Here is a 12276-nt window from a genome sequence, read left to right on the forward strand (position 1 = left end):
AATTTAAAATCCTCTACTGGTAAAAGTAGTTGGGAGGCTGGCGGAAGAGCCCTCCCAAGACACTGTCAGGGCCACTAACTTCCACTGGCACTGGGACACCACCAATTCCGGTTCCCAGGGAGCCCCTTCCCTTCTCCTCTTTACAGTCACTCAAAGCCCAGCTGACTTCCAAGTAGGAATGCCAGCTTTCTGCATTATAATACGCACCTGGCTTCCACAGGAGATAAACTTACTATGGCCTGGAGGTTGCGGCAAGTGTGCCTAGGCTCGTTTTCTACATTACTGTTAGCAAACTCAAAGAGTCATAAAGATACTTTGGCTTACTATACTACAAACAGAATTACTTTTCTAAAATAGGAAATACTTCAGAATGAACTTGCCAATTAATTGGAGTTTATTATTTTGGAATGTAAATCAAATGTGGCTATATTTAGTTCTTTATATTTAAGTGTACAAGACTTCTGAAATACAGTAGTGTACTTACTACCTTAAAATAAGTTCATGCAAATTTAGGGACCAAAAAAAAAAAAAAAAAAAAGTTGTTCTTACACAAGCCATCACTTCAGGTGTTCATGAAGTCAAAACATATATATTTGAAATTATCTAGCTTTCTGTTGCTAACGACAGTCATGCTGACAAAATTTACTGGTTGATCAAACAGTTCAAGTATACGAATTTATTTGTAATAAATTATCATTTTTGCATATATCAGTCAAAGCACAAGGCCTAAATACTGCAAACAAAATGCATTATTAATTTAATTGTCACAGCCTATTTGGCTAACTTCTATTACTATTTGCTATAATATGCAATGCCTAAGAGGGGAGAATCAAATTTAAAACATAAAAAAGTAAGCTGATTATTTTGTCCTGGAGAAATTAAAATATAGCAAGCTTGCAAAATTATAGCCAAGGCATTAATGTTTTAAATAGGTAAGAAAAAAATGTTTAACTTAATTTAGAGAACACTTATGCCCAAAAGTGATGGTTCAACATGCTGATAAAGAGTTTCTTTGTTTCCTAAAACCATTAAAAGGCATCAATTCCCTTTGCGAGGCAGGGAGGAAGGTGGAATGGGAGCCCTTTGGCACTGACTGTGCTAGACTTCGCTACATGAATGCAACCCTCCCCAACTCCACATGTCTACTGCCGTGGGGTCCAGGCCTTCTGACTATTTCTGGGCATAAGACGAGGCATCCTAAACGAGAAGTATTCTGAAACACAGAGGTCTTAATGGAAGCAACAATTCAATGGAAGATGTCCAGTTGAGAGGAACTCGACAGCCTGAACTTCGAGGGGCTCAGGACCCAGAAGACAGGGTCCGTGCCTTCCCACTTGCCTTTCCCAATTTTGGAACCAAAACTGTGTCTAGGCCAGAGAAAAAGCTTAACACGTCTCAAAGGGAAGACAGACATGCCTCTTGCCTCTGTGCGGCCTCCCCACAGGTGCCAGGGGCTGAGATGAGTAGAAACAAGCAAATGCTCCTGGAGCACACAGAAAAGGTGATGGGAACTGAACAGTGCAGCTGAGATCTTCACTCTCCTGTCACAGGAGATGCCTACTGTATTTAGGTGCTTGGAGGAGAACACTGTGTATATAGTGATGAAGTTTTCATCAGTATGAAATGATATGAACACTTTTTTAACCTTTATTCATTCCTAGATAAAAAGCAAAACGACGCATTTGAATTACAGTAGGGAGGTATTTTCTTTTTATTAATCATATGATCTAGACTGTTTTCATTCAAAATTTATTTGGGGAACAAAATCCCTAAGTACCCAATTGTAAAGATTCTCGGTGTCAGATAATTAGTCCAAGGAAGGACAATGGGATTAGAGTCAGAAAAATAATTCTAACATTCATTAATTATAAGACACTACATAAATTATTGCAAATTCCTGAATCTCAGGCTTTAGATCAAAAAACCTGGAATAATAATGCACTCTTAATAACATCACAGAGTGATTAACTGAGATAATGCATGTAAAAGCAACAAAATATAGTACTTAAAAATGTTTTGTTTCTGCTTCCTTACACATTCATGAAACATAACTTAGACAAATCCCAAATCATAATGTAAGTAATACAGAATATGTTGAATTTCACAAATTATACATTCAGGATATGCCCAACACATACAGTTTGGCTCAAATTAAATATCATGCTACAAAGAGAAGTACCAGAAGTCAAAAGGTAAAGAGTAGGCATACGTGACACCAGCATTCTGCCCCAGCAGTCACATCCGAACCAAAACGCTAAAGAAAGCGATATGCCTTCGACAGAACAATCAAGTCAAATTGCTTGTAAACACAGAAAATGTTGGTAAGAGCATTTTCAAGTTTTTAAAAAGGGAATTAAGCATTTACAAGTAAGGAAGAAGATCTAGGAGGCCATAGGCTGCAGATTGACGGAACGGACTACATCATTACTTGCATCTTAGAAAATTACTAAAAGCCAAAGGTTTCTGGGAGTGTCTACAGAGTTTCAGATACCGTCGTAGAGAATTGGGGGGAATCGACTATGTCTCTGAAGGAAGGACAGAAGAATTTTCACCAGCTCTGAGTGAGCTGCATATCTTACAGATTCAAAAATTTTAGAAGTAGCCATACTCACCTGCTAGCTGACATTGCTCTACTTCTGCTCACCTTAATATAATTAAGTCTATGTGATGAAGCTAATTATGATACAGTATCAGGAAAAAAGAAAGCCTGGCAGTTGATGACATAATAATTGTAGTGTTATTTTTCATGACATGGCAACTACAGTATTATTTTGGGGATGACACAAGATGTATTTCTTTTTTAGTATCAGCAATGCTTAATTCTACAGTAAGAATTTAAAAATACTGTTTAAAAACCTCAAAATAAAAATGCAGGAAAAAACAGACAAAGTCTACTTTTACATTACTATTTTAGCTCGTCCAAACACAGTGCAGAGGTCAATCCCCTCCTAAATAAACTTTTCTACTGTTTCAAGTTTATTTCACAATTTCACAAATCCAAAGGCCCTCAAACCTTTTCAAATATTTTTAGGTCTGAATTTTAAAATTAAAATGACATTAAATTCTTGTGGAAGAATGGTATGAAATACGACATCCAACCACAGAGTACCGGAAATGCTAAACATGATAAACTGACTTGATATCAATTCTAGAACTCACACCATTAAACAAAGCCTAAAATGCAAATATAATCATACTTATTAAATTTTTTAAAATGAGCGAAAATTACCTTTCTTTTGGGGTGCCAACTCCATGCTTGCCTAGGAGATGCGTATTTAAGTGCTTCTTCATGACAAAAGCAACCCTAAAGAAAGAAATAACAATAATTACAGAACTAAAACGTGACTCTGCTAAAAGCATATCCACAAAGTACTTAAAAGGCACTGAAATGCGAATCTAACATGAAACTGCACATTACAGCAGCCCTCCTGGTAAACAAGACGCTTGCGTACAGATCACATGTACTGTGATACCTGAAAACCAGAAGAAATAACCGTATTTAAATGAACTGGTTCATTGTCTTCCTCTGGTGTGCGAACAGGGGTGGAAACAATGACTGTACCTCAGTCACTGCCTTCCCCGTCTTTAGAGAGACAAAGTGACTCCGGACATTGTAATCCTCACTGCCCCTTAGTTGATCCCACACTTCAACCATGGAAGGAGTTTGAGAAAATGTCATTTTATTAAATATTTAAGGGACTGTAAAGAGAAAATAGATAGCCTCCATGAAGCTTCCTTGAAAACATGGTAATAATTTGAAAAGAGGTTTTAAAAATGATGTAAGTGTCTAGTGTGTCTGTGGCACATGCAAAAAAAAAAAAAAAAGTACTTCAACGCCAAGAAGATATCAATAACTAAAACAAACAAAAAGTATTATCTGACACGCTATCTTATTTTATACACAAATCAGCTTACTTAATTCAATTTTGAGGACATAAATATGAAACGTACAGGAATCAAAAGTCAGTCCATGGAACACCAGTCTCCTTCTGAACACATTACAACATCAATTTAATTACATCGTGTGATTATTTAGAACAATTTAGATCTCATTCAGAAGCATCAGACTAAAATGGTTCTCTTGATAAGCCAAAAAAAAAAAATTAATGTTATAACTTTCAGAGTAAAAGGGCTTGCAAACATTTTTGTTAATTATGTATTACAGCTGTCCTTCATAAAGTTAATTACCAATAGCTGAAAGGCAACAGAATCTATTTGCATATGTACATGAAAGGCATGACATATGCAAAAATATGATTTTAATTAGCATTCTATGATATGAAGGGCTACAAATCAAATTGGCATGTTATAAGATTCTTAACATTAAATACTGAATTCATCTGGACATGTTTACACAAACAGGCAATGTAAGGCGGTAAAGTACTATGGCCTTATAGAAGAGACCTGCCAACCGCTAAGACTGAAAGAATTTCGAAAAAGATAAACACCTCTCCCCCCCGCCCCCCATGTCTGGTCTATTTTGGTTCTTTTCCTATAATATTAGAGAATCTCAGTTTTGAGGCTAAAATAATATATTTGTAATTTTTAAGTGACTGTGAGTTCATTATTCAAATACTGTATTTGTATATACTGAAAACGGCATTCATTCTTTTTTATATATTAGGTAATAACTATGGACAATACAGGCTTGACACTATAAATAACTGAGCACACTATCAATCATTAAAATGGAAAAATAACGATTACATGTAAAGAATCAAACTGTGATGATATTAAAGGCTTAGCAAAAATAACAGTACAAGATATTCTTTATTTGTTTCTGCTTGATTTGGACAAAATAAATAACATTTTTCATTTCCTTAAAAAAGAATGCAGTAATAACAACAGTCCATTTAAGTCATAACTTCCCTACTGTCCTCTATTTTCTTATAATTAAAAAAACATAAAGCTAATAGCAAAGAGCAAAGGTTAAGAACCCAAAGTTGCAAAGCACAGCTTATTTACATGACTAAGTATAATTTAAGAGATGTGAGCTTAGAACCACAGGGCAGTTCCTGAAAGAAGAAACTTTTATTAATTAAAATGTGTAAGTTTTAAGAATTGAAACACAAATATTATACTTCACGGGGAAACAGACTGAAGTACACAGAGAGGGAAAGCTTCTGCCTAATATAACTCTTAAACTGCTTGCTGAATGTCTGTAGACTAAACATCTGGAGGAATAACAAGTTTTATTATGGGAGAACTTTATAATACTAAAGTACAGCTCAATTATACTCAAATGCAAAATGTTCATTCATCCAAAATCTGATTTAAAGTCAGTATAAAGTCTTTAAATTTGGAATACGTAAGTACAAGTAGCATCGAAGTCCCAAAGTCATCCTCAATTAAAAGGTACAAGTCAAGCATGACTAAAATCATCTTACCAACCTATCTGAACAGGATATTGCCAGCAATCTGTGTTTACTGAATGTAGTCTACCTCTCACTGCCGTCAACATAGTCTTGCTTTCATATTTTAACACAGCAATCGCTCTGGAAATTTGATCATCTATACATCACCAGAAATAAGACAAAAACAGTCCCAAATCTGAGAAGCTATACAGTCGCAACTCCTGGCTCCTGATGAACACTTATGCCTGTGCACTCACTGTGTTTCTGCACGTCTACTGGTCACTCACGGGTAAAATCAGAGCTGGGCCTGCACGGAGCTTTCGTTCTGCACCGCGTGGCTTCTGGAGGAGGTGGCAGCAAGCCCACCATGCCCCAGCAAGGACACCGCTGGGCACTCGGGCACACAATAAGTCACCTACCTGGACCCACTCCAGAGCACAGTGACAAAACTAGAGACCCTGCCTCAGAAAACGTGAAAACTAGTGATGGAAACAGACAAGAACAAAATGTAAAACATACAGCATCTTAAACACTATGATAAGCGGTAGGAGAAAAAAAACAAACAAACCAAGAAGGAAGATCTGAAGGGTCAGGACGGAATCAGAATCTTACACCCGACGGCTCCGGAACATGGTCTGTGTATGAAGGGGGCAAGGGGCCGGGCCAGGGACGGGGCGGGGAATAGCAGGCCACAGAAGGCAGGGCGGCCAGGACAGCTGTGGGGGAGCCCAGGAGCGGGGGCTGCTCTCAGAGGCAGAGGCAGCGGAAGGCTAGGGAGGACAGGGCAGAGTGGAGGGTGGTGGGGGGAGCTACAACACCAGTGAGAGGGGAGGCATCCCAGGCCCAGGGTCTGACTCCCTGCCATGTGGCTCAGAGCAGCCAGAGGGACAGGACTGGGGCAGGGGATGAGTGGGGAGAACTCTGAGAGGGGTATCCAACAAGAGGCCAACCTCTGGTCTTGAGGTCAAGGGCAAGATCCATGTTAGAACATATTCTCTGAGGCTTTCCATCTACAAACGCCCTGCAATCTAAAGGAACACCTTGAAATAAAAAACTATGCTTTTCTTTAAATATGATTGATTTCCAAGTACCTACAATTGCCTAAAATAGCGTCACTTAAAATTGTTTTTGGTGTCAAAAGAGCAGCACAGTAGTAACACTTACATCCTAATTAGAGATTTCTACTTTTCAGTACCAGCATTTCATATTTTAACTTCTAATTTGAAATGAATTTCTCCTACACAATCGATGGATCTAATCAGAACCTCTTCCTTGAATCCCTAAGGTTTGATCACTGCAGAATTATTTCCATTTAAGAGTCATGAAAGATTATCTGACTGATCTATTTAAGTAAATAAGATACAATACACGATTGCAGGGGAAGAGATGTGGAAAGCAACATGTGCCAAGAGCCACGGCACATCAGCTTTCCCTCACACGCCCGAGTCAGGGCATTCGGTGCAGGGCCACAAGTCAGCTTTGCACAGACAGTTTTTCCAGAACTCAAGCCAAGGGGACAAGCAGCAGCAGCATGTTTGTGCGGTTTTGCTATGTTTTACGTGTGTCCCTCGTCTCTCAGTGAAGGGCAGATGTTCCTCGAAGACCGGCCTGTACGAGAGACCATCCAGCTACGTGCTGGAGATCAGGCCTTACAGGTCGCAGGAAAGACAAGTGCATTGGCTTGTAAGCAGTCACAACCAGTTACAACCCACAGGACAGCCCGTGAGTTAAGGAGAACCTGTAAGACAGCTGAGCGCAGGACTAAGAGGCGAGCGCGGGAACTTCCCTGCCAGCTCCTTCTGCAGGACGGGGTGCCCTCTCCCCAGAGCTCCCACTGGTCCCCTCTGCACCCAGGCCACACTGCCCCACCTGCTGGGCAGAAGGCAGGCTTCACCCACCCAATCGCTGAGTGAGCCAGACAGTAACACAACTGACAGCTTTCAGTCACTGCTGAAGAAGCAGAAAATTTTAAAAAATTAAAAAAAAACAAACAAAAAACAAAAAAAAAACAGACAAGCAGCAGGGGTCGCTGGCAGGGCCTGGCCGAGAGTCAGACCCCGGCCACGGCCAGTGAGCGAGCCCATGCGCTCTGGGGCCTCCCTCGCAGCAGCTTGGGGCAGGCACATCAAGCACGGGGACAGGCGGCCGAAAGGCAGCCTAAAGGCGGCCCGCAGCCCAGAGGCTCACTTTGGGAAGACTGAGCGCCCGGTCTGAGTCGCCAGCCCCTGGGTGGAAAGGGCAGGAACACAGCGCTTCACGGGAGCCTCGTGAGAACTGAAGAAACCGCAGAAGCACAAGCCCGCGGGGAGCAGGTGAGGAGAGCTGGTGAGCGAGGGCTGGGGCTCACCACACTATCCATAGGTGTGCTCCTCCGTGCACACGTGTGTACGACTGTGCGTATACATGGAAACCTACAGATCGTGTCAGTGACACAGTTACATCTAGAAGAAAACCAGTTTAAGGATGTCAACTACAAGAGCCTCCGTTCCTCCGGGCCAATTAGCACCTTCATCAACACACGCGAGCGGCTTTGAAGAGATTCCCATCGACGGACGTGAGATGACCTCACAGCTCGAGTCGGACAAACCTGCCGCTTCAGACACAGACACCACCTATGTGAATGCGGCCTGAGACGAAGCATGCACTCGCTCTGCCTCCTCTACACACTATTTCCATCTGTTTATCTCAATCTCCAAGAAAGGCGGGGGAGGAGGGCCTCAGAAACACAGCTCTCCGAAACTAAGACAACAAGCAAAGAATAAGGAAGGGAGTGGTCACCCCCACCCTGAAGGCCAAAACCCAAGGCCTGTGCGCCCTGTCCCACTCCCTCCCGTCTCCTAAGGTGCATCCCGCACTCCACTGCAGCACTTTCTGTATCCGCCCAAAGATGCAGTTCGGAGGGATGTACCTTGGTTTTGGCGACAGGAGTATTCAGTGGTCCTCAAGGTTGAGGGAGAGCTGTGCACATCTCCCCTCCCGCTCTGGGACTCGATGCTCACGAGCTGCTTCCCCCTGGGAAGCCTGCGGGCTCTGAGTCCTCTAACGCAGTGCCGCCCCAGTCTGACTTGAGCCCTGCCCTCCATCCATCCCCTTCGGGTAACATCCCTATTAACATCCTGCAGACTGTCATCCACGGAGCCGTCATCTGCGGAGCCGTCATCTGGAGGATGTCTGGCAAATGTGGAGAATCTGGATGAAATCTAAAGTTTTTGGCATGACTTGTAAGACCGTCATGATTTAGAACTCTGCTGTTTTTTTCTTTCTTAGCTCAGATTTGTACCTAATTCTCTAGCGGTCGGTCTCGGGTGTTATTTCGCTCCCCACTGCATGTCCTGTTTCCTAGGCCTGGAATCCACACCCATTAACCCGCTTCACCATTCTGCTCCCAGGCCTGACCCGAACCTTGGAGAGGCTCCTCTGTCGGCACTCTCTCCTTACCATCTCACTGATGGCCGCAATGCCCCTGACCGTTGTTCGATGCTCTCCTGTCTGCTCTTTGCTTAGGCCTGAGTGCTGTTGGCTTTTGGGGCCCCCGTGCTTACGGGTATGAAAACATGTGAACCCCTGGATGCGTGTTGAACTGAACCCCTTTGAACTGCACTGTAGTTCCTCTGAGCAGGGCCTTCCTGAGCAGATGGGTAGTGTGCAAGGCAGGTCCTCTTCCTGCTAACGTGGCGCCCGATTCCGGAGAGGCTCTAGCCCATGCGAATGAGTTAAAATGTTGGCGGTAGTGTTTATGTCTTGAACCTTTGATCCCACGGTGGGTGAGAGCTGAAAGGGCAAAGATTTATATAATGTTGAGAATGTGTGAGTCACTGCACTCTGTACTGTGCAAACAATCATCATGTTACGTCATCACACCCTTATTAGGTAGAAACAAGTACTATCATCCCATTTGATATACGAGGAAACCGATGGCACCTCATTAAATAACACATCTGAGCTTCCCCGCTGAATTCCTGCTAGACCGGCGATGGCCCACAGGCAGTTTAGGTCCAGAGTCCTGTCTGAGCAGCCCCACTGTGAAGAAGTTAACGTTGATGGTGGGATGCACCTTAGGAGACGGAGGGACCGCGACAGGGTGCACACCTTCTAAGGCAGGGGCCCCACCATCGGCCCTGGTGTCAGACCCTAACTCCGCCACTGACCGTGTGGGTGACCCAGCTCATCTCTTTCTGAATCACACTGAGCCTCTCCTTCCTGACGTGTAGTGTGGGGGCAATACTACTTACCTCAGAAAGCTGTGAAAATGAGGTAACAAAGATGCATGATATAGTCCTGTGGCCCTTCCACAGCCATCGTTCAGTGACCCGGAGCTGGCACATACCAAACACCGAGCACTGAACGAGGGCCTGAGTGGACTAAGAGCAACAAGGCACAGTCTCCATATCCTTGGGGTTTAAAATCCAGGTGGTGGAAACAGACTTCTCAAGAGGTCATGTCAGTACAATCAGGAAGAAAGAAGACACAGATTCAGATAGGGCTGAGGGGCACGAAAACTTCTCAGCACCACAAATGGGAATCTGAGAAGCTTCCCTCTTGCTCTAAAATCAATAGCAGTGATCAACCAAAGCCATCGAATTTCAGGGCGCACAAAATCAGGGAAGCTAAGCACCTTAGCTTTCAACACGGCCCATATTTATAAGCAACATCCTAGGAACGCAGTAAACCCAGTAGGCCTGACCAAAAACGCATGCCCAGAATATGAAGTAATGATTTTCCAAAGAACGATCACAGTCCATTTCCCCAGGTAGGTTCTAGATATACAATAATATATTATCAATAATGTGATTTGACACTTGGAGCAAATGTCACTTGTCATTAAAAATATATATGGAAATTTTTGCCATTTTGCTTAATATGTCTTTTTTTATGATTAATAAGGTATTACCATTCTGAAAGTGACTGTAAATGAAGACTACTTTTATACTATAGTTTCATATGTTAATTTCAGTTTTTAATGGGACAGTATAAAAGATAGATGACTTATAGATTTTCATATTGCTGTAAGTGTGTATTTCTCCTAATGACTCCACATCACAGGAGCAATGGTCCCTGAAAGATGTCCACATCCTAATCTCCAAAATCTGTTCAGATACAAGGCAAAGGGGAATAAAGGTGGCAAATGAAATTAAAGTTGCTAATCAGCTGACTTTTACATCAGAAAATTACCCTGGATCATGTAGGTGGACTCAGTGTAATTACAAGTGTCCTTATAAGTGGAAGAGGTGGGCAGAAGAAAGAAGTCAGAGAAGACGGACCTAGAAAGCAGGGCCAGAGAGAGGCTCTGCTGCTGCTGGCCCCGAACATGGACAAGCTGGACCATCAGGCAAGGAATGCAGGTGGCTCCTATTTGCGGACATGCGACCATCTTCTTCCCTAAAACCTTCTCCCAATGGCTTGAGTATTTATTAATGAATCTTACCCACCTCGATTATTATAATGAGGGTGGCAAAACGATAATGTTCTAATTCTATTATTCCTCCTACATTTATTAGAAGGACACTCTTCTACAAAGGACTCCACCATTTACCCCTGTCTCTCTGCCTCATGCTCTCTCCCTTGTTTGTTCCTTTCCACGAATTTTAAATGGACTCTCGGATTTTCACTTTTATGTCACATTTTATAATCAATTAGTGTAATTAAAACATTATTCTCAAACTGTCCCCAAATTGGTCAGTGGAGACCCTTTAAAAGCTGTCTACTATGTCCTTTTGACATCACTCCTCTTAGTGCTTGAGCATTTCTTTATTTTCTAGCAGAAGATGTTCTAAGCTCACCAGGCCCCTTCCCTGCTGCACACCTGGGAATCAGCCCTTGTTTCTTACAGTAAGGAGTGGTATTTACATAGCAAGATCCAGGTGCTAACTATGATGGCTGCTATTGGGATGTCACTGAATTGAAGCCTTTCGGTGCACAGAGCTAGGAAATAAATGAATCAACACACAAACAAATAAATACGGTGTGCATGTGTGCTGGTGGCCAGGAAAGGAAACAGACACAGAGAATCGCAACTCTTAGTAATGAGTATTCATTACAATAATTGATTGCATATTTTCATTATTCTATAATAGTATGAAATAGGTTTTCAAGTGGCATACAAACACATTTTTGTATTTAAAAAAATCACATTTTAGATATAGAACCAAAGTTTTCTAGTCAAACAATTCTTTCGTAACTCCTCGAAGCACACGTGCACCGCTCACTACTACTTTCTTCAGTCTCTACCGGCACACTTCTTCACACAGGTTCCAAACCACCCGGAGCGCCCCTGCTTCTCACGACCGGCAGCTCCTCTTCCTCCTCTTACCCTCAAAGGGTGACATTTTCATTCTTATTCCAGAGTTGTAATTCATTTCCTGGGTATCATGCATAACGTCTTTGTGAATGACTCTAAAATCTCTGTCTGCACCCATGGCCTTTCCTGGGGCATTTTTTCTTCCATGAACTGACAGTACCTTAAACCATGTCTGACCCTCAGTTATGATCTTTGCTCACGAATGGTCTCTCCAAAGTTCCCTAATTCTAGCACCTGTACCACCTTCCCAATTCAATAATCACATCCTCAGGTTCATAAATCATCAGCTGTTTCTCACAACTGTTCCCTATCAAGACATTACATAGTTCTCTCTCTCTGGTATAACTGCACTAGAGCAAACCGCTTTATTGGAATGTGAGGGCGTCAGTATGCTCTCCATTACAAGTCACCCCACAGACCAGCATCACATAATCCTTCCATAAATAGATTCATACTGCACCTCAGCTCATGAACATTTTATGATTCCTTACTGAAATGAATAAAGCACAAAGCCTTTCGCAAGCAAATATTAGTCTTCAATGGTCACCTGAACCAGTTATCCCAATTTCTGGAATATACCCTAGAGAAAACATCTGAAAAAAAGGCAAAAAAGCTACACTCCAA

At 42.3% G+C, this 12276-nt stretch overlaps 1 protein-coding gene across 1 annotated transcript in view; it reads right to left on the reverse strand.

Annotated features, from left to right (window-relative positions):
• LOC111154259 (zinc finger protein 407) overlaps positions 1-12276 on the reverse strand; it is a 431681-nt gene that overhangs the window by 265944 nt on the left and 153461 nt on the right. The window contains exon 4 of the mRNA XM_022513763.1: positions 3230-3304. Within this exon, the coding sequence (XP_022369471.1) occupies positions 3230-3304 (75 nt within the window). The remainder of the gene's footprint in view (positions 1-3229; positions 3305-12276) is intronic.

Source organism: Enhydra lutris, unplaced genomic scaffold (genome assembly GCF_002288905.1).
Source record: "Enhydra lutris kenyoni isolate GAN:26980312 unplaced genomic scaffold, ASM228890v2 scaffoldscaffold36, whole genome shotgun sequence".
Taxonomy (NCBI): Eukaryota; Metazoa; Chordata; class Mammalia; order Carnivora; family Mustelidae; genus Enhydra; species Enhydra lutris.